Source organism: Anguilla rostrata, chromosome 13, assembly GCF_018555375.3.
Source record: "Anguilla rostrata isolate EN2019 chromosome 13, ASM1855537v3, whole genome shotgun sequence".
NCBI classification, from domain to species: domain Eukaryota; kingdom Metazoa; phylum Chordata; class Actinopteri; order Anguilliformes; family Anguillidae; genus Anguilla; species Anguilla rostrata.
In genome coordinates, this window is record NC_057945.1 from 31,947,692 (window position 1) to 31,973,192 (window position 25,501).

General features: G+C 49.8%; 1 protein-coding gene across 2 annotated transcripts; it reads right to left on the bottom strand.

Moving 5' to 3' along the window:
- Positions 1 to 237: 237 nt before the first annotated feature.
- Positions 238 to 25,032, bottom strand: noc2l (NOC2-like nucleolar associated transcriptional repressor). 2 transcript variants are annotated; one of them, XM_064306625.1, is made up of 19 exons: positions 24,878 to 25,032; positions 23,280 to 23,423; positions 22,681 to 22,864; positions 22,239 to 22,376; positions 21,326 to 21,440; positions 20,930 to 21,020; positions 20,550 to 20,628; positions 20,311 to 20,421; positions 19,780 to 19,893; positions 19,119 to 19,307; positions 18,354 to 18,493; positions 17,728 to 17,839; positions 14,977 to 15,090; positions 14,476 to 14,577; positions 12,277 to 12,420; positions 7,878 to 7,991; positions 6,618 to 6,753; positions 1,583 to 1,696; positions 238 to 575 (listed from the first exon to the last, which is right to left on the bottom strand). In XM_064306625.1, the coding sequence occupies exons 1-19, from the start codon at positions 24,895 to 24,897 to the stop codon at positions 424 to 426; spliced, it is 2,313 nt and encodes a 770-aa protein (XP_064162695.1). In that variant the 5' UTR covers positions 24,898 to 25,032; the 3' UTR covers positions 238 to 423. The 2 variants fall into 2 exon arrangements, with proteins under 2 accessions (XP_064162695.1, XP_064162696.1); XM_064306626.1 differs by having other exon boundaries at positions 1,583 to 1,693; positions 24,878 to 25,023.
- Positions 25,033 to 25,501: the final 469 nt, after the last annotated feature.

Below are 25,501 nucleotides of genomic sequence, written 5' to 3' on the forward strand. Positions count from 1 at the left end.
GAATGCAAACTCCCATTCGCAGCAGCAAGTCATTTCCATATCCCTTCCAAACGCTTTCATTTTCACTAAATTGCAAAAATGTGAAGAAAAAAAAAAAAGTATGGACGATTCAAAAAGCATGCACGCTGTTTGCAAGGCAGCACATTAGAAATGCTCATATACCCCAGCGTACAGCTTTAAAATTTCTGGTACACAGGAGAAGAGGGGGGAAAAAAAAAAAAAAAAGAAAACACGCCCTGACTTTTAGTAAAACTGGTTTATTTTATGTACATCCGTTACTCTACGCAGTAAATAGGAGTGAAATGCAACGTGGCAGTATTAATGATCATCAATCCCGGTATTAAAGGGTGGTATGTGAAAACTGGGGAGGATTAGAGCCCAGGCCTCAGGGGTTAAGTCCTCCGGGGTTCAGTCCTCCGGGGCTCAGTCCTCGTCCGACAGCTCCAGATCTTCCACCAGGTCCTCGTCTCCGTCGGCCAGCTCCTTCAGGTCCGACTTGGACAGCTGCGCAGGCGCTCGGACCTTCTTACTCTTCCCCTCTTCCTCCTCATCATCATCATCATCATCGTCCCCACCTGCGAAACAGACCAGAGTAATGCATCACAGTTTAAGCTGGCTTCCCATGTCCAGGGGAGCAGGGCATCTGTCCCATTCAGCGCTGAAACCTGAGGATTCATCCACTTCAGCGAAAGAGGTGACTCAGGTGACGTTTGTACGGGTGAGGAATACACAAGGAAGCTGGGGGAACCTCGGCTGCCATGTTAAGATCTTAGTGGGAATTCCAAGGGCAATGTTTGCCATGAACTTCCCATCTGGAGTCAGAAACTGAGGGCCATCAAACGCAGAGACTTCCGTCCGATTCCTGACTGAATCACACAGTCCCGCAGTTTGCCCACTCCTTCCCCAACAAAGCCACACCTCATTCAACAGCTGGAGATCAAGTGGCTACAGTCAATCGGGGGTGTATCAAATTAGGGTGGAAATGGGCACCTACAGGACGGTAGATCTCCAGAAACAAGGGTTTGGGGCAGCCTTGGCATTGAAGGTTGTGAGTCACTGTCATAACATTTATTAGTTGAAATGGAAGTCATCTGAATATTATTAAAATCACTTTGTATTCCTGAGCCCCTTGCGCATTGACCCGCTAGGACTCTTGGATCTAGGGTCTGCTGCGATTAACCACAGGCAGGAGAGAGGTCTCTCAGCCGCTCAACAATATACGCAGAGCACAGCTGCATCATGGGAAGTGTAGTGTACAACGGGAGGCACTTTAAAAAAGCAGCAACAAGGTGTTCAATGCTCATCTTTGCAGATTAACAAGTAAAGGAAGCTCATTCTATGAGCACCAGTGCCATTCTAAAATTTTCTTTAAGAATCCAGTTTCATTTTTATTCATTTTTAATGCCCTTTAAAAAATGATTCCATCCTTTGAATTGCATTTGTTTGCCTTAGAAAAAAAAATGACACAAAGCAAGTGAGTTTCAGGACCGCTTTCAGGAACATGAGGTACGCCCAGAAAAGACAGACCCTGTTCAATCCCTCCCCCACATCACAAAGAAGACTTCCCTTTCCCTTTACTAACCTGAAGAACCCTCCACTTCATACTGTCCCTCTTCGTCATCATCGTCATCCTCACCGCTCAGGTCGGACAGATCATCCGGGTCCTCGTCGTCTGTGGCTCCTCTGCGTTTGCCTGCTGTAAATAAGGGGCAGAGATCAATTTTTATTTTATTTTATTTTTTATTTTAAGAGAGGCCCCGCTCAGCCCCCGGCCCCCGAAGGGACGGCTCTGCGGGGGCCACTTTGATCTCCAGGGTGCCGCGGCAACTGGAACGCGGCGAGGGCCACTCTCCTCTCCGGCCTTTATCTCCCGCCCCCCTTTACCTCCCGGCTGGGGGGGGAGGGGGAGCTGCTTCCAGTCTAATTCACACTCCAATATCACGCTGCAAAAATGCTGAAGGAAGATTTTAAAAAGCTAAAAAACGGAAAAAAATTCATAAATGAATGTTAACGGCCCGACAGGGAGAGAGACTATTCTGCAGTCGTTTTGATCTCCGAACATTTCTGACGGCAGCCACCGACGTCCCGTAAGGAAGGGTGCTGACGTGAGACACCCCCGAACCAGAGCGAGGTCGCGCGCGCCTGCTAATTGGGATATATCGTCCCTCCGCATTAATGGTCCCATTCAACACAGCAGCAGAGAGGCTTCTGGGACGTTTATGAGCAGAATGCTGAACGCAGCATCGCTTCCTAATGGCACGCTGTTTCTAAACAAGAAACGCCCTGATTGCCCCGCGTTTTACAGATCCCAAACATCTTAGCAAAGCTCAGCCGCTCCATCAAATTAACTGGTGCCTTATTCCAGACTCATCCAAGCAGCAAGAACAACCTGCTTTTTCCTTTTTATCCCTCTGAAGAGTAGGTTTTTCCAAAAAGTCAGTGTTCTAGAACTCTCAACTACCAGAAGTGACATCAGCATTAGAATGCTGGGTTAAGAACACTGTAACCTTGTGTGGCCTAAAGGGTTAAATACACTGAATGACAGAACTGAGAGAGAGAGAAAGTATGTAAGGAAATGAGACAGAAAGATCAAGTGCCATTTGCCATCGACAACATAACAGCTATTACAGCATTTATGAGTGCGATGAACTGCACACCGATTTAAAGAATGGACTTTGCCTTAACCATGAATAGAAACTGGGAGGGGGAAAAAAAAAAACTAAATGGGCTGCAATTACAGAGCAGGAGCTTTTAAAGCTGCTCTTTAAGAGCAGATTCAGGAGGAGCAACACAATGCGAGACAAGTCCTAAAGTTTATCTGCAAAATACATTCGTCAGATAGGACACGGTTAGTGCCATCGAGACAAAGGCCCACTCGAATGGCTTTGAGCGACAGGCAGACCGCAGAGCTCCAGTTTGCAACCATGGCCCCAGATTGACGAACGCAACCGACGCAGGGCTCAAAACCGTCAAGAAACGAACCTCATGACTGCCAAGGAAACCGCAGCACGCAGACATGTAACAGCTCCTGCTACGCACACGGGTATTTTTATTTTATTTTTGTCGCGAGGCCCGCGAGCCGCCTAGCGCTAATCCCCAAACGAGGATCGCCTGCTGCGGGTGGCCGGGCCGGTTCAGCAGGAAGACGGCCAAATCCCCGCACTTTGAAGGAGGATTTGTTTAGAAGCTGCCCAGGAGGCGCTCCCTCGCCGACGCCGCCCGCTCTAATTATTAAGACGCCGTGGCGACGGGGCCGGCGGCGGGCCGGGGAGGGGAGGGGCCCCGCCTCACTGCGCTCAGAGGGCAACACTGACTGAGTCTGACTGCCCCGAACGCACAGGGCAGCCCTGAACACAACCCACCCAGCCAGCACTGAACACAACTCACCCAGTCAACACTGAACACAACCCACCCAGTCAACACTGAACACAACTCACCCAGTCAACAGGGCAGTCCTGAACACAACTCACCCAGTCAACACTGAACACAACTCACCCAGTCAACACTGAACACAACTCACCCAGTCAACACTGAACACAACTCACCCAGTCAACACTGAACACAACTCACCCAGTCAACACTGAACACAACTCACCCAGTCAACACTGAACACAACTCATCCAGTCAGCACTGAACACAACTCACCCAGTCAACACTGAACACAACTCATCCAGTCAACACTGAACACAACTCATCCAGTTGACAGGGAAAGCCTGAGGCCAACTCCCTGAGCAGAGGGGGCAAGGGTCAGAGGCAGCCGCAGAACGGCAGTGAAGAGTGTGTGTGTGTGTGTGTGTGTGAATGTGTGTGCGCATGCGTGTGAATGTGTGGGTCTATGCGCACACGCGTGTGTGGACATGTGCGTGGATGTGTGCGTGTGGGTGTGTGTGTGTGTGTGTGAGTGCCTGCGTGTGTGTCTGTGTGCCTGTGTGCGTGCAGGCGTGTGTGTGTGCGTGCGCCTGTGTGTGTGTCTGTGTGCGTGTGGCTGTGTGTGTGCGTGTGCCTGTGCCTGTGTCTGTGTGTGTGTGTGTGTGCCTGTGTGCGTGCGGCTGTGTGTGTGCGTGTGCCTGTGCCTGTGCCTGTGTCTGTGTGTGTGTGTGTGTGTGCCTGTGTGCGTGCGGCTGTGTGTGTGTGCGCCTGTGCCTGTGCGTGTGTCTGTGTGCCTGTGTGTGTGTGTCTATGTCTGTGTGTCTGTGTGTCTTGTGTGTGTGTGCCTGTGCCTGTGTGTCTGTGTGTGCGTGCGGGCGTGTGTGTGAGTGTGTATCTGTGTGCCTGTGCCTGTGTGTGTGTCTGTGTGTGTGTGTGTGCGCCTGTGTGGGCGTGTGTCCCCCCCCTTCCCGCCACAGAATCCCTAATTACGCGCCGCCGCCTCACAGGCAGTGGAGCCGCCACCTCAGCTCCGGCAGCCGCTCCCCGGGAGCCGGCACATGAAAAGCCTTTAATTGTTTTCAGAGCGCTCGCTGGAAGATTTCCGAGCGGAGGTTGGCTCGCTTTTTTTTTTCCTTTTTCCTCCCCCCCGCCCCCCTCCCCCCTCCCCCCCCGGCTCTTATCCAGACGGGGCTGGGGCGACGGTTGGTAACCAGCGTCTGCCCTCAAAAACCTGCATGCGATGAGATCACCAGGAGGAGGAAAAAAAAAAAAAAAAAAAAGGAAAAACAGAATGTGCAAAAAAAAAAAAAAAAAGCCTAAAAAAATAGGGCTAATTACCAAGCAAGAGAAGGAGAGAAGAGAGAAAAAAAAAGCTTCCCTCTCCTTTTTTAATTCCTTCCCGCCCTGTAGCGCTCCCTTCTCTCCGCTGTATCTATGACAACTATTTGATCGGTCTACCACCAGCCAGGCCTCCGTGGGCTGCCAAGTCGCCAAGCGTTCCGGATGGAGGGACGGGGGAGGGGGAGGGTGGGGGGCCGGGGGATAGCAGCCCATTAAACCGGGTGCTGCGGGAGCGGAGGGGGGGGGGGGAGGCGGGGAGGGGGGGGAGCGGGGCCGCCAGCGTCTTTCCCGGCCAACTGTTCTGAATTAGGAACCCCCGCCGGGATCCAAGCCTGCGAAAAGAAAAGCGCTTCCTGTGAGAGAGCGGCGCCCCCCCCCCCCCCACACCCCCACCCTCCCCCGGGGCAGCCGCCCGCCCGGCCGCTCGCGCGGACTTCACACAATGAATACCAGATGCAGGGAGGGAAGAGACAAAAAAAAAAAAAAAAAACTGCCGCCACCCTTCCCCTTCCCCCTTTTTTCTTTTTTTTTTTTTTTTGGGAGGGCCGCCGGACTGAGCCGCATGTGTCAGCGGCCGGCCGTGACCCGCGGCTGACCCGCCCACAAACAGAGGTCGCCGCGGCGCCGTGGAGACAGCGCCGCCGAGCCCGCCGAGCCTCTCTCAGCGGCCGATTTCTCACACAGCGGCGAAGGGAAACAGACTCCCACAGAGCCGACCGTTTTACTGGGGGGGGGGGGGGGGGGAGGAGGGGGTTTCACAAACACACTCCGCCTCACTTCGCTTGTGAGCGTCAGGGACGGCTGTGTGTGTGTGTGTGAGCCTTCGCTTCCCAACCGAAGATTGAGCAGGCTGGGACCTGCCGTGGCTCTGCTCTTACAGCCGATGCCACAGATAGAGGCTCAGACGGCACTCTTAGACCTGGCTGGCAAGTTCGTACTCTATGAAACAAGCTCTTACTCTACTGTAAGAACACACAACAAACAAGTCTAATACGCCCTAAAAACATTTGAACTGAACTAAAATGCAGCGAAGTTTTAGCTGCTGGAATATCCCTTTTCCACATCTACAGTGTTTTTGCTTCTCAGTAGGAGCGCTGTGCATGGAGCGCCGAACAAAGAAACACAGCCTCCTAGTGGCAGCTCCGAGAATTACACCGAGTTTTTTATTATTATATCGCTTGCGACTACTGCACGCTACGAACTAATAGGTCCTTTAACACTGGACGCAGTGGCTCAATTCAAAAACAAACCTGCCAGCAGTACATTCCCACCTGCGTACAACTCCCACCGACTGACTGCAGTGCGTGACCTTTACCCCAAAGGAATAGTCATCCTACTCTTCACCCAAACAGACAGACTACTAGCATCTAACTCAGATATCACATATTTTCAGTCATGTCAAAACTGGTCCAACTGGCTATAGCTATTGTCTACAGATGCTAAAAAATACATTAGTAAATTTTGGCCTTCTGAGGGTGTCGGCAAAAGTACTTCCAGAATGCCTTTAGTGGTCCAATCAGCCTTCTCTTGTAAGGTCTGCTTTTAAACACCCCCCCCCCCTTAGCGTGTTGGAGCCATTACATCTGCTCTGTGTGGGGGGTGGGGGGACATAATGCGTATCAGGAACGCAAAATCAGGGAGGGGGAGGCCCAATTGTGAGGGAATCGCAGGTCACACACAGTCACACGCACGCACACGCACACACAGAAACCAATCTTCCAGCGGGTGAATATTGGCTTAGTCAGGACACATTCCAAACTAAATTAAAGAAGGCTTCCCCCAGAGCCGTCAAACTCGGGGGAGGACCGGCGGTGAAGAGCCTCGTCTTCCTCCTGGAACGAGGCGGAAAAGGGGAAAACCAGGAAATGACAGGGTCCCATTTTTATTTTTTGTTTTTTTATTTTTACCTTTGACTTTGAGTCCCGCGCTTTCATCGGCAGAGTCGCTGTCGGATTCAAAGAGATCCTTAAACTCTTTCTTGTCGTGCGCCTTTCTGTCCTGCAGCTTCTTGCGTTTGATCTCGGGCAAGTCCAAATCTTCCATCTTCACACAGAGGGGAGGGAAAAAAAGAGCAGGTTTTAAGACATAAACAGAGCCCAAATGCATTCATTTATTAATCTAATGTAAGGAAGGGGGGGGGGGGACATAACTACTCTATCAGCAGTGAGACTGTGCAGAATGCCAGGGATATCAAGCGCGGTGCGTCCCCCCCCCCGGGGCCCGAGCGTTGGAATCGGTTTGATTTACGCCCGAGCGCCGCGTTCCCGGTGTCATTAAAAAGCGCGTTCTCAAAAACACATCAAACGGCGGCGCCGAGGCGAGGTGTCCCCCCTCCCCCCCACCCTGCCCCCCCCCGCCCCGGCCGCCGCCTGAGAGAGAGAGAGAGAGAGGCCGCCGCACGTCTCGCCCTGTCCCCCAACATTTTCCGCTCCGTTTGAAGTCCCCGCTTCCTTTCTTGTGGAGCGGCGGGAGGAAAAGAGCACGTCTTAAAAGGCTGCCGATTCCCCGGGGGGGAAAGGGGGGGGCGGGGGGCGGTGGGACGGGATGGGCGGGGGGGGGGGGGAGACGCGCCTCCAGCTCCGGGGTGGCGGGGCCCGGCAGGTTGCCAAACGGCCCCCGCGCGCCCCTCCCCCCCGCTCCCCCCCTCCCCCCCACCCGACAACAACCCTGCCGCGCTGAACTGCCGGCGTTCTCGCTTTTAAAAATAAACCCTGCGAGTCTCTGCACGTGAAACTGCACTGCGGCTCACTGACGCTCGCTGCCATCTTACCCCCCGCCTCCCCGCCCCCCCCCCGTCGCTCTCAGTCTCTAAACACGGCGGCCATGTTGCACACCGCTCGCGTGGGGCCCATAAACAGACGCCGTCCCCACGGTCACCTACGAATCGCACATAACGGCCGCGATACGGCAATTAGTCCGCCGGTTCCGCTAACGATCGCGATGCACGAAGGCGACGGCGGCCATTTTGATGGTCCGCTGGAGGGACGGGGTCGTACGGTGTGACGCTATCAGCGGGGTAAACACCGCAACGGTTAGCCAGTCACAATGGGCGGCTACTCGCTAAGCCCCGCCCATCCGTCGTAACCGAGCCGACCGCTTCCGCCAAACTCGGCTCCGGCAGCGCGCCCCACGCCCCCCCACGCCCCCCTGCGTCCGACGGGACTCACCCTCTCCTTCCCGGAGATCTCCAGCTGGATCTCCTTCTCCCGAAGCTTCTTCCACTGGCTGTAGTAGCGGGTGAGCGGCGTGCCCTCCTCAGCCGTCTCCTTCTCCCAGGACTCCTGCAAGAAGCACCAGCACAGCGGCGGGTCAGGGCCCGGCTCCACACAGCTGGGCGACCGAGCTAGCCGGGTCACTGCGCCCGGTAAAACCCGGAAAACGGCTCTTTACACTTCAGTCCGCGCTCCGGATTTGGGAGGTTTCCGGGTTTTTACCCCGTGCAGCTATCCTGGGCGCAGGGCGCGCACAGCCACAGCAAAGCGAAGAGCGCGCGCACTAGCGAGAGGCGCTCCAACCAGACAGACCCAACGTACAGCAGCGCAGCGGCCATCTTCGGAAGATGCGATAAGCATGAGCAGGGACTTCTCTCAGCTATGCAGAGCAGCCTTGTGTGTCTAAGGGGCCCCAGGAAAGATCTAAAAATGAGCCTTAAAATAATAAATAATAAAAATGATAAATTTTAAAAAACAGCATACGGGGGCCCCTTAACCACACCGGGGCCCTGGGTGGTCACCTACACGGCCTAATGGAAAGGTCGGCATCGCAGACGTGTGCAGAAATGCACCCAAAGGTCACACACCTGACACAGGAACAAGGACCGAAATGGGGGATCAAGGTGTTACCTCTAATGAGAAATCATTTACAAAAGACTGGAAACCGGAATCAGACACACACCTGAGCCACAGATCCCGCGCAAGCTCTTAAAGACACCCTCTCCCTCTCTACCCACATGCTGTTTCTCTCTCAGCATGAAGAACCTCACAACAGAAGATCAGACACTGCACTCTCTCAGCACCTCTTAAATCTCAAAGTCTACATAAAAAAAACCTACATAGTAATTAGAAAGACAAAAGGTCACAAGGCAAATTTTAACGAACAGTTGAGATTTAAATGTGCTGTAATTCTGTGAGAGAGAAGGGACTGGGAGGATAGAGAGAGAGAGAGAGAAGAAACAGAAGGTGGTCTGGAGAGGAGAGAGGGAGAAGACAGAGAAGCAGTTCCCCGCCAGCCCTTCCCAGAGGTCCTCGCTGCTGGTATTGATCAGGTCAAATAAGATTATCTAACCTTGAAACCCGGCGGACGGCAATGGATTGTGGCCTCGGTCGACTCTTATCGGAATGCATTTATAAAAATTTGTGGAGTTATTACGACTGGGAGGGGTGGGGGGGGGAGGGGGGGGGGCTGGGGAGAGGGGACGCCGAAAACAACGCCTCCTGCATTCACCGCACTGCAGGCCATGTTAAACAGCCCGGTAGCACAACAACAGCAAGGGTGCACAATGCACTCGACCCCAGCCTTTGCTTTGTAATGTCGTTGTTTTAATGTAATGCTTTCCCTCCCTCTGGGGTGCACCTGTAGCTCCAAAACGTGACCCATGTCTCAGCCCAAAGGACCCAGCGACCCGGCTCTCCATCCCAAAAACGAGGCCTGGATACTGGCTTCGTTAGCGGCGCTAACACCCAGCAGCGCTAGCATTAAAAATAACGACAGCAGCACGTGACCTGCTGATAAACTCCTCTTCATGTCACACCGCAGTGCGCAACACTGAACTTTGCCATAAAATATAGCATCGACACTTCAGCGTCAAACAAGCTGTGGCCAAATACACATTTAAATGACGAATTCAAATTAAACTAGTAACGTCGGTGTTTGATTAGAAATGTAAGCGCGTCAGTTCAAAGAATGATATACTAAGACAGTTTGTTGACGTTTTTTTCCCCCATTTATAATGTGACTGCCATTACAAAGTTATTGCACTTAAATAAAACTTTAAAAATAGGATCGTGAACTCAGGCATTAGACATATGGTTTTCATTTCCTCTTTCGATACGATCTCCCCGTGTTACTTCACAGGTCATGACAACAACCCTGACCAAAGTTAAACCCTGTGACATTTCACAAAACAGAAAAAAACATTTGGTGGTGGGGGTTTAAAAATTTGTGATCTTTTTTAATTAATTGAACTAATAGCTCCCAATTAAGCAACACACACGTGAATCTTTTATCGTCGTCTCCACAGCCCGTGGAACTGGCCGTAAACGAAGGAGACGCGTTCTGAGCGGTTTGACTGAGCTGAGCGGCGCAGGCCGAGAGGACGTCCTTTCAGCCGAGCGGCCCGAGTGCTGATGGCAAGGTTACGCAGCCTGCGGGGCGGAAACACAGCGAAGGACACACACACTCACACTCAGTATCTCACACACACACACACAGTATCACACTCACACACACACACTCAGTATCACACACACAGTATCACACACACACACTCAGTATCACACACACACACACAGCCCCTTCGCCGCACAAATACACACACACACACACACCACCTTTACCACACACACAGCCTCTTCGCCACACAAAGACAGGCAGACACACAGCGCCTTTGCCCCACACACACACAGCTCCAGTGCCACACACACAGCCCTGGTGCCCCACACACACACACACACACACACACAGCCCCGGTGCCCCACACACACACACACACTCAGTATCACACACACACACACACACACACACACACACACACACAGCCCCGGTGCCATGCAGTCTGGCTCTGCAGAGAGCAGCACACCTCCTCAGGTCTACATTACATGCGCGGGGCCCCTCTTTAATTCCGCTCTTAAATATTTATTAATGCGGCCGGCCGGAGAGGAGGGGCGGGGCGGGGGGGGGTGGTGTGGCGGCGCGGCGGCGCTGGGACTGCAGACGTGCGGGGGCGTAGCCCTGTCACGCAGAGAGAGGGGGGGGGGCGCTGCCAAACTCTACTGAGAGCTACAGCCTAGAATAGACAAGAATAGCAGGCCTCTGTGCTCTCTGACCACCCTCCATTCTCACCAAGCCTTTTTTTTTTTTAGTAGTGCACTAACGCTGCTCCCTAAAACAAAAGAAGGCCTGTTCTGTTAACAGGGGTGCCATCCCGGTCATACCCCCGCCCCGCCCCTCCCCCTGCCCGCCCCCTGCTCGGGCTGGCACCGCGCGGGACGCTGTGGCGGGTCCCTGGTTGGCGGTATTGTCCTCCCCCCTCTCCTGTCCTCTTCACAGCCTTAGCGCACACGCTCATCTGCACAGGCTGCTGGGACCACACAGTGGCTACACGCAGTTACTGCTGTGTGTGTGTGTGTGTGTGTGTGTGTGTGTGAGAAAGAGAGAAAGCGAAAGTGTGCGTCTGTTTGAGAGTGCGAGTACACGTGTGTGTGTGTGTGTGAGAGAGAGAGTGTGTGTGTGTGTGTACACGCAGATCTTGCATTTGCTGCATGCTCACTTCGCCCCCCACACCACAGAGCTTGGCTCTGATTGGTCCAGTCAGCGGGTGCCCCGTCGCCCCCACAGAGCAGGTGGCCGTTGCTCGGTTACGGCGGCCGATGAGCGGCAGGCCTCCCGCACATCAGGCTGCAGCTGGAATACTGGTCCAGACAGAGGTGGGCGGAGAGCAGCTGACATCTGCAGGGCCCGCCTTAGAGGGGTCACCGCGGTGACGAGGACTGGGGGTGGGTGTGGCACCAGGGGTTTTGGGGGGTGGAATTTATTCCATGTGAAACTCAAAACTAATCAACCGTCAGCCAGCTGCTGCTCTGACAACACCACTGTTGCTATCGCTGCTTAGGAAAACATGCTCAGAGTCCCAAATTAAAGTTCACACGCAAGGAAATCTGTCCAAATAAGACGCATATGGTGGTAAAGGGAGTAGAAAGAAGTATCGACTCCAGCGTCTTGACGAAATTCATATTTTCAGAAATAATACGCTTGATGTTATGGCCCAACCACAACTTTGACGAGTAAGGCTGACGGTTTCTCTCGCGAGCGCGGCCACAGGCCAGGAATAAAAGGTGAGATGAGGGCTCCTACTTCTGTTTAAAAAAAGCAGATGAACTTAGAGCACGACTGCACTGTAGGTTCTGTTTTTATAGTTGCATAACCTCTTGTCCTCCACTACGTATATATATAAAAAAAGAAACTGGACGGCATATGGTATCACACACACACACACACACACACACATATATATATATACACACACACACACAGACCACAGTTCTCCGATAAAGCAGAAACGCTAGTGCCACACACACACTCGCAGGACTGCAGGGTTGGACCGTGCGTGTGTGGCAGCAGCAGCAGGGGAGAGACAGGCCGTGAGGAGGAGGAGGAGGAGGCGGAGGCAGGCGCAAACATGGCCGCCGCTGCTAGCGCGTGTGTGTGTGTGTGTGTGTGTGTGTGCGGTCAGGCTAATGCAGCGCGGACCCCGCCAGCGCCGGGCCGGGCTGGGCCTGGTCCCGGGCCAAATGGACCAGCCCCCCCCACCCCCCGCCCCTCGCCGCCGCCCGCGGCGCGCTCACTCACCACCGCCGGCCCGTCGGCCACGCCGAAGGCGGCCCTCTGTCTGCGGGCCGTGATGTAAGCGGCGTTCTCCTGCACCTTCTCCAGGAGCTGCCGGATCTGCTTGCAGTAATTGGCCACTTTGCATTCCTTCAGAAAGGCTTTCAGCTGCGGGGCAAGAGGAGGGAGCGGTCAGCCCGGTCAGGAAATAACCACGGCACAGCACGCCCTCAGATAAATAAAGAAATAAAATAAAATAAAGGTCCTGGAAATTTTAAGATGCAGAGAATCTGACTAATATCTGTTTGCACAGGACTGCAGTCTCCACTCTACAGGCCTGGAACCACTGGTAAATATTTACTGGGCGTGTTAATGCATGTGAAGGTCCCAGTTACGTAGCAGGTCTATTAGAGAAGGGCACTTATACTTTTGTAAAGGTGCATTTGGTGCCTGTAGAGATTCTGCAACAGATGAAAGATACTGCAAGAAATTATTATAATTATTCGAGTAGTCAGTCACATAGATGGCAGTTATCTGACAAGTTCTGTTGCACAAATTTGAAAAGGCCATTATGACAGAATAATACAATGACACAATATAGGTAATGTGCAAGTAAACTGGGAGCAACAAGGCTGCTATTGGTTCATCCAGTAAAGGCACTGCTGCGGTTAGTCTGCTAGTTGGGCTGCACGTGTGAAGCATCTTTCTCCGACCGGTGTCTTTGCCAGCCCGACTTCAGAACCATGGAGTGATAAGCGATGACATCACACGCTACGGAGCACAGCATGTGCTTATCTGTGCCCGCCCAAATCAATAGGGGGGGTTGCAGTAATGATCACTGACGAATATGGCTGGGGTATTTCAAATTGGGGACAAAAATGAGGAAAGAAAATAAACCTTTTTTTTTTTAAACTGGGAAGACCACACTATTCCAGTTCCAGGTCAGACTGATTCAGTTTACCTTCAGTGAAAATTCTAGCAGCAGTGATCGCGAGCCCAAACACAGAAAGCAACGGGACTTTGGCGAACGCCGCAGACGATGACCGGAGAAAAGAAGTTTATAAGATCAGTCTCCCACAAGAGGGACTGCCAAACCCACGGGCTGCCCGCCCTGTGCCCTCAGCCTGTCGGCTGGCTCGGCGCAGACACGAGGCCGTCTGCGTTTTGTCTGGGCAGGGAGGAGGGGGGGGGGGGGAGGGTGTGGCTCCGCCCCTGAAATGCGGGCGGGCGCGCGTCTGAGACGGAGAGCCCCGCGCCGGAGGCCTTCCTGCAGGAAGTGCGGCCCGGCGGTCACCGGAGCGCACGCAGACATAACAGCAGACTGAGAGGGCCGCCGCCACCGCCACCGCCGCCGCCACTGGGCCAGGCTCAAGCCGCCCCCGCCGCGGGCTAGGAGGCTAACTGCCCCGGAGTCCAACTCCACAACAATAATAAAAAACTATTTTTAAAAAACCCCCACTGTAACCTGTTTTACCAACTCTTCAGAGCAAAACGTAACCAGTCTGCCTTTCAAAAGTGTTGCCTTTTTCACTGGCATAGATGAATAAACGCAAGTCTGGTGACTGAGCGGCTCAGTCAGAGGAGCTCACCATGAACGCAGGCGGGATCCCTATAGCCCAGACCTGACGTGTTCCACCAGTCACACATCTATGACTGAAGGCCACAGAGGCTGGAGATGTAGCCGGTGGACCCCAAACACGTCACCACTGGTGAGACTCTGCTCTGTCTCCAGTATTATAGCGTGCTCTAGTGTGGGGTAACAGGGTCACTGGCACACAGGTGAGCGGACTGGAAAAGGGCATGAGCAAAGCCTCTAGTGCTGCTTGTCAAAGCGTGGGTGTCACCAGTGGCCCGACTGCCCATTCCACATTGGGGAGCCCCAATAAGGGAGCGGGATGAGGGGAGGGGGGGGTTTAAAAAATAAAACTAAATCTTTGGTTGGTGTGTGTGAACCTCACCAGGCCACTACGAGTCAGAATCGGTAGAGAACCTGGCAGTCGTGCAGTTAGGTAATGCAGCTTTCTCTTCAGAGCGGTTTAACTCTGGGAGAATCACTGATCAAAGGCTGACTGACAGAACTGAGTCAGTACTGGCGGGAGACCAAAGAGACCCATCTGACCACGCTCCTTTGCCAATGGCTATGTTGAGATAACTGGCAGCAGCACCTCATGCTGAGAGAGAGAGAGGTGTATTGTGGGTAAAAGGGCTGAGAGTGTGCGGTACCTGAATGACGGTGGGTAGAGCCAGCTCTGGGAAGCCGATAGCGCTGGCCTGGGTGTGGAAGTACTCCAGCAGAAGGTCATACATCTGCTCTACGAGACCGTCCTGCGGTAAATATGCACATACAATACCGTTATACACACAAACACAAAGCGATTATGACACAGTTAACGGACACAAAATGGAGGACAGAAGCTAAGAGCGACCTAGACCCACATCTATGGTGTTCTCCGCTGAAATGTCAAAGGTCTGGGCAGAGCGACAGAACACAGGAGGCGATTTCATGACACGAGTGGGGAAAGATCAGTTTGCTTCTGATGTTAGACGAGTACTCAGGATACGCTTAAAAAATAAATAAAAATCGGTGCCGTCAAGTGGTCCAAGACATCTTTTGGTATTTAAGCGGACATCCTACAAGCCTCCCCTTCCTCCCAGCGTGCAGTTCTGGGACTGGCTGACCGAGCCAGCCGGACACGCCCCGCCCCGCCCCGCCCTGCCACTCACCCGGAAGGCCTTCTCCTGCAGGTTGACGTTGTTGAGCTTCAGAATCACGGCGAAGTTGATGGGCTTGGCAGTCATCCGCCCAGGCTTCTTGTTGAAGTCCACCTGCTGGAAGACCTGGATGACAGGCGACACGCAAACACAAGATCAGAACGCGGGGAGACGGTGACCGGAGGAAAATGGAGGCGACGCAAACGGCTCACTGCATAAAACAACAAATGGAGTCAAAACAAGCGTCATTCGGTGAATCTGCTGCAATATATTGGTATCGATCAATCTTTACTGCGCACACAAACAAAGAACAGGAAGTTAGCTCAGAGTTAAACAGAGCTGCCAGCTGAGATTTATGGCCTTTTTTTAAAACTGATAAATGTGAAAAGGAACTCAATGTTGGAGATGCTTTTACTGGCTGAATTCTAATGAGAAAAATCTATACAATATGCATGCACACATTCAGAAGGACCAAAACTACAAGTAAGAGTTAAAAAATAATTCACATTTATACCAGTCAAAAAAAATAAATAAAAAAACTCCCATAATGCACCATCACAACCCTTCAACCCAGCAGAGAATGCTCAATGTTTATGTTTACTAAATAAATGTTCAGTCGCTTATGTTTCCTTGGGTTCTTCCATATGAATGTGGACGGTAGCTAGAGGTCCATCCTTGAGCTGACACGCAGAAGATTAAACTTCACACAGATAAGCATTTCCTGATAGGTCCGGAACATTGAGTCTATGGGCTCACATGCAATGCATTCTGCAGACTGCTTGTGGAGCACGGAGGTCAGGTGTGAGGTTGTTGGGTGCGTGTGTGTGCGTGTGTGTGTGTGTGTGTGTTGGCTCAGGACCGCTCTGTCTGTGTAAACATCGGATGTGGTGTCGGACTGTGGGGGGACGAGCGGCCAACTGGCCCAAGCCAGAAATGAAGACAGGCTCCTAAAGCAGAGAGAAGCTCACTGTCATGCAGCAAGAGAACGAGAGAGACAGAGAGAGAGCAAGAAAGAGAGAGGGACAGAGCGAGAAAGGCAGAAAGAGACAAAGAGAGTAAGAGAGACTAATTTTAGAAAGAGCAGCGCACTTATTTGAAACTGAATGCAGTGACGCATATAATGAATACAAGGTTGTCTTTTTTTTTTTTTGGGGGGGGGGGGGCTCGCTTTAGCTGCCAGAGGCAGAGGATGTGGGCTGCGCAGAGCTTTACAGCAGAGCGCACAAACCACACAGCGCCCACACAACCCCCACCCCCCCCGCCCCCCACCCTTCCCCAAAAGGCAAGACCAGTTCTGCTCAGGCAGTGACCACTCCCCGCGAGGTAACGCTTCACCCCCCCCGCCCCCCCTTGCCCGACCTCCTGTCTTCCTGTGGTCGCAGCTGTTTGCCGTCTCCACTCTGCCGTTGTCACGGCAGCAGAAACCGCGGCGGCCCAGGAGCCGCGCTCGCCGCCCCGGCCCGTGGAAACCGTTGACGGTTGGGCGCCCTCCGCCTCACCTGAACGCGAAGGTGCAGCGCGAGCTAGCGGAGCGCACCTCCGTGAGCGGGCCTACGCTCAGAGAGACCCTGCGCTCAGCAACCCTGCGTTCAGAGACCCCGCGCTCAGTGAGACCCCGCTACTGCTCCACCGCCTCAGCCCTCCAGCGCTGTCTTCAGCACAGAAAGGCAGTTACTCTGCGCTGGCGAGCAGCCAGCCAATTAACAGCCTCCAACCTGCTCTCTATCTCGCTCTCTCTCTCTCTCTCTCTCTCTTTCCATCTGGAACACAACTGACCCCACCGCAGATACTTTTTTTTTTTTTTTTTACTTAATGCTCGAAACTGAATCAAAGCTCTACAAACCAAACGTATAAGCCTTCATGCGTTCTATGAAAGATTCATTTGATTCCTGAAAGTAACTGCCATTCATGACCATATTGGCCCCCTACCCACACACTACTCCCCCAGTACTCATAGTATCTTCACCTACCACACAGACTACAGACACAACCGACAGGCGAGGCAAAACAGAATCATTTCCTTTGTTAAACATTATTTCCATCTGAGTCTTTGTATCGGTTTCACATCGCAGTTTTCTCCGATAGTCCCTGGAAGTAAGACCATCGCTTAGAAAGTCAGCGAGGCCTAACGAAGGTCAATGAAACTACAACAGCAGGCGGAGAAGTGAACAGCAAAGTACAAAGACTAACACCCTAAATGATGCACTGTTTAAACCATAACAAGGAGAAAACGACATTAATTCAACCTAAATACTGAATTCTCACAACAACAAAAAAAGCCTTCCTGAACTGGTATCATATGGATATAAATTAGAGTATTGAAGTGACAGTTTCGCTCTTCCCCTAATCAACAGCTACATAAGGGAACACTAGTAATACCATGCAAACATTTCAGTGGCAATATGCATGTGACCACATACCAGCTTGCAAAATAGCACTTAGAACGGGAGCTACAGGCTAAAGGGAGAAAAAAGAGCAGTTGGCGCAGGTGGCATTGGGTGAAGATAAGACCAAGCTGGGTTGATGCAATGGGTTGGAAACAGTGGTCAGTGTGTTTATGTAATAGGTGACCTTGGATGAAAATCTGTAAGTAATACAAATGTCCTAATAAAGTGGTTTCAGGTTGTAATGGTTAAAAGCTTGAAATCCATCAAATGCACAAGCCTATGCAAAGAGGCTGACAAACATGCTTTAATTTAAGAAATTAAATTAAATTTTTTTTTTTTTTTAAACAGAAAAACTACAGCTCAGACCACGTCATACCTCCAGTAGAAAGGGCAAGACGGGAACGAAGGTCTTGGTGCGCTCGGAGAGCAAGGTGAGGGCTCGGACGCAGTGCATGCGCAGGGGGTAGTACCGGGTCGTGGGCACCAGCCTGTCAAACACAGAAAACGGGCCTTTCAAACAGAACAACAACCGCGATCATCACTTACACTGCTTCAGCTGGCTGCTGCATATAGCTGTGTGAGGAACCCTTTGTGTTTTATTTAAAGCCCGTGGAAGGAGGAAGTGAATTTGGTGGCTTGGTCAACAGTGCCACCTGCTGGTAGAAATGCAAAAATGCAGTATACCCTACTGATTCTGCCTCATTAGCAAAAAGCAACTTACAGGACAATTGATCTGAATTGACCTGAGCTTCCAGTTGTTTACTTTTGGTTTAACCCACAAGGGCTCTATATGCCAACCAAGATTTAAAAAAACAAACAAGCACACCTGCTTGTGCATGTATGCAGAATCACTCAAACCAATGCTTGTGTCACGTTCAGGAAGGTTAATTCAGCCTCAGGATTTCACAATGGGCAGGAAGACATTTTAAAATGATTCCACTAAACTGCTATTCCTAGTGAGACAGATTGAGCATTGGACCAGAGAAAGAAGCAGGTCCTTACTTGATGCAGCCCACGGTGACCTGGCACAGAGGGTATATCAGGGGCTCCAGGACGTCGCTGGGGTGAAGGGTGCTCAGCACCCGGCACCACAGGAACAGACAGTGCACAAACTGCCAGTTATACACAGACTGGTACGTTTCCTGTGGATACAGACAACGCAGTTATACTGACTGCTACGAATGGCAAAAGCTCAAACATCTTTATACTGACAGCTATGTCCCATCTACACACATCTCTGAATACAGACAAACTCGTTATACTGACTACTACCGAGGAAAGATAACACCTACGAAAGGCACAAACATACTAGACATGCTAGACTACATACATACTGACTCATAAGAGCACAAACATTAACTGTGGTATACCTACGAGCACAAAATACTGACCGTACTACGCAAGACTCAAACACTATACGACTCATACCCTGAGCACAAACATACTAACTGCTACGTGTGCTAAGAGCTCAAAAATACTTAATGACTGGTATACACCCTCTGCGCACAGGCAACAGCTATACTGACTGCTGCATAGCCTATGAGCTCAGTCAACATATTTATACTGACAGGCAGCAGCATCAAATGCAGATTGACAACATTCAAAGCTTTTATAAACGACAAATTGTGCAATCACCAACTGATAAAAACAAAACTGAACATTCCAGAACTTGAATGAAATTTTAAGTTTCCTATAAAAAGAAGTTTTCTTGCAGAGCATCCCTAGGTGGCCATTAATGTGCCTGCAGAAAATGAGGCCGGGGAATACCTTCTTCTTCATGGTCATGGCGTTGCGCAGGTGGATGGCCAGCTGCCGGATGTAGATGAAGCCGTGCTGGTAGGACACCTGAGTGTCCAGCGAGTACATCTCCGTCAGCGTCCGCTGCATGAAGTTGATCATGGGGAGGACGTTGGGCGACGTGAACTTGCAGTTCTTCACGTAGGCGATGTACATTTGCTGAAACCACAGAACAAAACAAGGGTTCGGATCAAATTAAAACAAGCTGCTGGATGGTTCATTCGGTTAAGGCACAACACGGTCGGTCCGTGCCAGGCCGTGCCTGTGTCAGCTGTGGCCGGTAGACACCACAGGGTGATGTGCAGTCAGCGACTGCGTAGGGAATTCAGTCGGACAGGATTCCAGTGACCACAGGGTGCGTTCAAGACCGCATAACCGACTACACTCTTTGCGAGCTTAGCTGTAGTCTAGTGTGAAAAGAAGCAGCCAGTCACAATACGTATTTAGAAGAACCGTGGATGTCTACACTCTCCTGAATCGGCAGGGTCTGCAGCTGCAGATGATCAGCCATTCCAAATTGGGCTGGGAATCGGATATGCTCAACCAAAAACGTTTTGTTAAAAATGAAGAAAACCAGCAATATTACAGAAATATCGATGGCAATAGTGGGTCACATTTTGGAAAGCCGTACCTTGAGGACGGGGTTGAGGTAGGACGCCTGCTTGTGCCGGCAGATCTTGTTGAGCGCGAGGAAGGCCAGGACTCGAACCGTCTCCTCCCCCGTGCTCCACTGCTTGATCAGTTGCTGAATTCCCACAATTCCGCAGTTAAACACAAGAACTCGGGCACAGGCTACAACTTTTCTCTAACACAGCACATGAGTAGCTCACAATTTCAATGCCATTAACAAGCGCTAATTTCCCTTTCTGAACAGGATAAACGGCCACATTTCAAACACACTTTACTTGCTGAAAGCATTCAGTGGTGACTGGCCACCTTTTTGGCCAGGCTGTAAAAATGTCAAAACTTAATCTTATGCCTTTCAACAGCAGTTCCATTTTGCTTTTAGTAAAACGGTCATGAAATTGAACATTAAAAAAGAGTTTCAACTTTATGATGCATGACCCTGCCTGCATTCACTCTGCAAACAGAAACATTTTAAAAACACACTTTAATGACAGTATTAAAACGCTGACTGCGCAGCCCGTGGTGAACTGTTCACCTTGAGGAGGTGTCGGCATTGTTTGGGCAGACACAGGTAATACGGCACCATCTGGTTGGCATGTTTCAGCACCGCGCTGATGACCGTAGCCTCCGTTAAGCAAGACAGGAGCTGTGGGGGCCAAACAGCATCGTACGTTAGCTACGCAAGCTGCATCAACACAAAGGCAAATTCCCACATGTGGTCAATGTGAACTCAAGACCAACGTCAGCGAGCCGGCCAGACTTGAGGCTACACACCTGAACGATACCGCTCAGGTACATCTTGATGTCCAGCTGGTTCTTCTGCCACCGGGGGCTGGACGATGGCAGCACCAGTCTTGGAAAACCAGAGGGCGAGTATAAGTCACACACAGACAGTTTTAAAAGTTTGCAAGAATATTATCTGCACTTGCATCGATGTCTGCAGACATCAGTAAATATTAAGAAAATAATTCATTCTTCTCCTGAAAGCCCTACCCCGTTAACATAGCCCGTTTTCCCACACTCAAAGTCAGGCATTTTAAAGGTTACAAAGTCCGCCCTGAAACCCTAAAAGTCGAGCGCTCTCGAGCTTTCAAAAGGAACCCCCGTGGAGGGGCCTGAGGTCCCCGGCCATGGGAACGGCAGTGCACACTCACGTTTTTTGGTCCTTCTGTGGTTTGAGGTTAAGCATCCGCTGCAGGGCCACGAACATATCTCTGATGCAGAAGAGCACCAGAGCATTGAACACTGGACCAGAGAGACAGGGCATCAGTGAAAGCGCTCGCAGCACATCAACGCTTTGTTAGAAAACTCAAAGTTCAGCAGACCACAAACATTTTTTCTTCTTTTTTTTAAAAAACATTTTAATCGGTTTAACAGCAACTGATCTTATGTCTGATATTTAGACGGTTTATTTTGACCATGTCCTTTAACTGTTTTAACCGTTTTAACCGTTTTGTGGGAAGTGGCTTTCAGCCCAGTTTGAAAGGCAGCGAAAGGCATGAACAAACACCGTTAGCACTACTGCTGTCGGATATGGAGAGGCGAGCTACCTGAGCTGTCCTCCACCTTGTAGCGACACGGGTCACCCCCTTCGCCTTTGGTGGTTGCCACGGCAGCCTTGAAGGCCTGGGTAATGTCCCGAAACAGCTTGAGAGTGAGTTCCTCCTGGAAAAAAAAACACCATCATCACATTATCATTACATACTCAATATGTTACCATGGCAATCGTGATGCATTACAGCAGAACTTAACCTACTTTGTTTAGGTCCAGTCTTTATATCAAGTACTGTTTATTTCCCCTCATATTCTGTAGCAAATGTGCCAAGACAAGCCTGTAACTTTGACGGTATTTATTTTTTCATCAATACCACTCATTTCAGTTTAATGCCCTTCTGAATCAGCGATGAAAAGCTTGCTGTAAGGTGTTAGTGTGTGCTACTTCTGGTTTTATACCCATTTTGTGGACCAGTAATTTGCTAACTGAGATCTGACGTTATTTCATATACATTTCCCACTCTGTTCTCCTGGCCAATTTGCAGGACCACATTTTGCAGCTGCAGGAACAACCCCTTGCTCACAATTTTAGAGGTCAGGATGAGCATGAGCGTCTGAAGCGTTAAATCTACCAACCACTTCATCGCCGTATCAGCTACCGCTCTTGAGGAACAAACAAACAACCAACAGATGTCTGGCACCCATTTGAAGGTAATGGTGAGAGATAATTCCAGAGTTACCGTGCTGGGTGACACTGGCCAATTATGTGTCTGCAGCGCCCCAGCAACAGTACACACTGGTGTGGCCAATCAAGGCCAAGTGACTAATGTAACTTAAAGGCCCCAGAACACATTATTACTATGCCGAGCACCTCAACTGGGTGGGCCACTCTGGAAACCATCCGTTGTCTTTGCAATTACTAGTCATTTTGAATGACTTATTTTCAAAATGTGAACATATTTTTACAACCTTGATGGCTGCTCTCCATTCTTCCACCATTTTTTCGGTCACTTTGATGACTTCTGCTTTAGCTTTCTTGGATTTCTTTGCTGCTGCTGCTGCCTCTGCCACCTTTTCATCTTCTTCCTCTTCCCCAGAGCTGGCCTCCTGAAGACACGGACACAGGACACACACAAATATGTAGTACACGCAGGAACCGTGTTCAGAGAGTGAAGAAAAAAAATAACAGGATATAACCTTTAAACTAGAACATTCCATTAATTTAGCATCTGCACAGCCTTTGAAAAATGTTAAATCAGCTGACCAATCCTTTGCTGGGTGTGCCAAGAAGCAACACACACTGCCAGCAGGACAGAATTACAAGATCAAAATGAAAAAAGGTTTACAACTGGCACAAAAAAAGAATCATACACAAAGCAGGAAGACCAGAATGGTGTTATATAGTAGGCACCTCCAGTTGGTTGGGCAGCGTGTGGTACTTGCTCTCGTCCTCGTCTTCAGAACTATCCGTGTCATCGAAATTGAGGAGCGAGCGGTCATTCTCCTCCAAGAACTTGTAGAACTCGGGGTCCTTGTTCTTTAGCCGGGAGAGCTGGTCCTTGTGCTGGGACGCCTCGCCTTTCTTTTTCTCGCCCCTGTAGAAAAGTCACGTCACGGCAAGTGTCATACTGTAGCAAACCGTGTTTTCAATATTTAAATGTTATTCCCAGAATTTCCATTATTCCAAACATAGCTTCTGCAGCTGGGATTTGTGGAGGTTCCAACTAAATTAAGAGCTTTACAAAAGAGTATAGACAGTGTACCGGTTAAAGGAAATAAATCTAATTTTTAAAAAAAGAATAAATAAGATAACACTGCAGTATAATGCTACTGTGTTTTAACAGTTTTCCATATCCCCATCTTAGAGAGTCCACTGAATATCAGGTCAGATTAAATGTGTTTGAGCATTGACTCCTGCTGTATATTTGAAAAGGAAGTGGCATTTAAGATCACCACCCATCACATATTAATCGCTACCGTCTGCTCATTCTTAACTCTTGTCACGCTTACTTGACTTGCGCTCCGTCACTGGACTTTCCAGATTTCTTGCCCCCTCCATTTTGCAGTACAGAAGACTCCTCCTCAGAGTCTTCCTCATCTCCTGAATCAAAACCTGAGGCCAGGAACTCATCCACGCTCAGGTCCTCCAGCTTCCTGAAAGGTGAGACAGCAACACTACTGAAAACTTAATACAGCAACAAGGCTACATAGTGCAGCACAGTTCCACTAATCAGCATGTGGATTGGCTGATACTGTGGGCTCGGTGAGCCATCTAGAGCCATGTAGAGATCACTGATGTTTGTCCATGGCACTGATCCAACAGCAAACCTACTCTTCTCAGAGCCAGTAATGCTCTAGCATTTCCAAATCCTGGATCTTCAAACCCACAGAGTATGCTAGCGTCCATTAAAACAGTTGTTAGATATAAGGTTTGATTAAACTGTGGATTTCTCATTCATTTGACATCTCTTGACAATTAAAACTTTCTCTTGTAGCAGCATGCTTAAGTTTGCAGAATACAAAGTAGGTCAAAGGTGTTTAACATATTATTCCACTTAAATTAGGGGTGGCTGTTTCCATTAACCTTTCATAATTGTTCCTTTAAATACAATAATAACAAATCAGTCAACTGCATGAATAATTAATCAAAATTATGTTCAGGATTTATTTATTTATATTTGTTTTTTTTACCTTTACCAGATTGAGAAAGAGGAGAAATAAGTTTTTAAAAATACACATACATAATTCGAATGCTCCGTTAAATTAAATGGTGGGTCCACAAGAGCTGGCTCATTAGGCCCAGAGAGTAAATGGATTAAATGGTACCCAAGAAGTGAAACAATATTTCAATCACTTGAAGAGCGTCTTGGCCCACAATAATAAGGATCATACAACGGCAATGTATTCAAACAACTGCCCCGTACAAGGCAACATAACGGCCGTGTTTGGTTTAACTACTAGCGTCAATACTTTAACGATATTTGTAAACAAACTAAATATAATCATGGCAGCGACCTCATAAAACGCAGCAGTTAACTAACAAACAAGCTTTATTTAAACAAATGTAACTTTCTAGCCAGCAAACTTAAATCAATTAAACCTGGTAGTAACGTTACTGTAGCCTGCCAAATTAGAACTGCTTATGTCGTACTCGGTGTTTGCAGCTGCCTACACGTGGGTATTACTTTAACAGGCCAACCAAGATGCAACTCTGCACCTTGCAAACTAACGTACAAGGCGCTGAATTTTTGGGAGGGATTAAAAGCTTCATGTAATGACAGCAGAACTCACTGCTGGTTCATAATGCCTTGTGCTGGGCCAGCACATATACCAGTTAGTAGGCCTATAAGTTATAACTAGGCACACTGTACATACCGTATCAGAATAGCTAGCTTGCGCTCACCAGACCCCAACCACGTAGCTAAGCTTAAGGGCCTTGCATGCTAGTATGTAGCTACGATATCGAATAGGGAAAGGCTTACACAGAACTTTCATTCCATCACTCAGCCATTCTCTAACAACAAAAAACACACAGTAAAAAAAAAATAGAGCGGACATTTCGTTTGGGATAAATATCGCTGTCGAAACGAGAATATCAATAGCCTTACCGCTTGCTCGTTGATGCCATGCTGGATCCAAAATGTGACTACACCTTCCGCCCAACATCACATCCGGGGCCGACCAACTAATCAGCTGAGTAGCTTGGTCTTCTGTTTCACGACAACTTTCACATTAGCAAGGCTCATTGGAAGGGCTAAACAAAAGGTTTGCACACTCCGCAAGTATGATATGCTAACGTGAATTACTATAACTAATTGTCGCTTCAGACTATCACAGTTCAAGTGACAAAATGTTAGACCTGTCATGACTCACAAGAAACATCCATCTCTTCAATCTTAAATTAATTTTGATATAGTATAAGCACATATTTCAGGCCGCCAAAGCATGATATAAGGTCATTGTTATTCTAACTAAGTTGCATACTTACCTAATAAAAAGGTGCTCAAGATAGGAGTAGGCTATTTGCCAAACCACTACCACCATTTCCTCATTAGGTTTACATATTTCTTTAATATCCGATTACACTGAAACAATAAACCCCCATCCAGTTCAGGTGAGCTGCTTTTGATCATCCCTTAAAAATAAAAATCAGGGATTTTCGCGACTGACCTTCCTCTTGCTCAATGGGGAAATTGGTGGTTTGCCTTGCAAGAGAGTTTGCCGATTACCCG

Coding starts and splice junctions, on each gene's coding strand:
- noc2l (XM_064306625.1), bottom strand. CDS start 24,897: ATGGCATCAACGAGCAAGCG. Junction 22,377..22,680: donor CGCTGCCCAACCAACTGGAG/GTGCCTACTATA, acceptor CCGTGTCTTCAG/GAGGCCAGCTCTGGGGAAGA. Junction 17,840..18,353: donor GTCACCGTGGGCTGCATCAA/GTAAGGACCTGC, acceptor TGTGTTTGACAG/GCTGGTGCCCACGACCCGGT.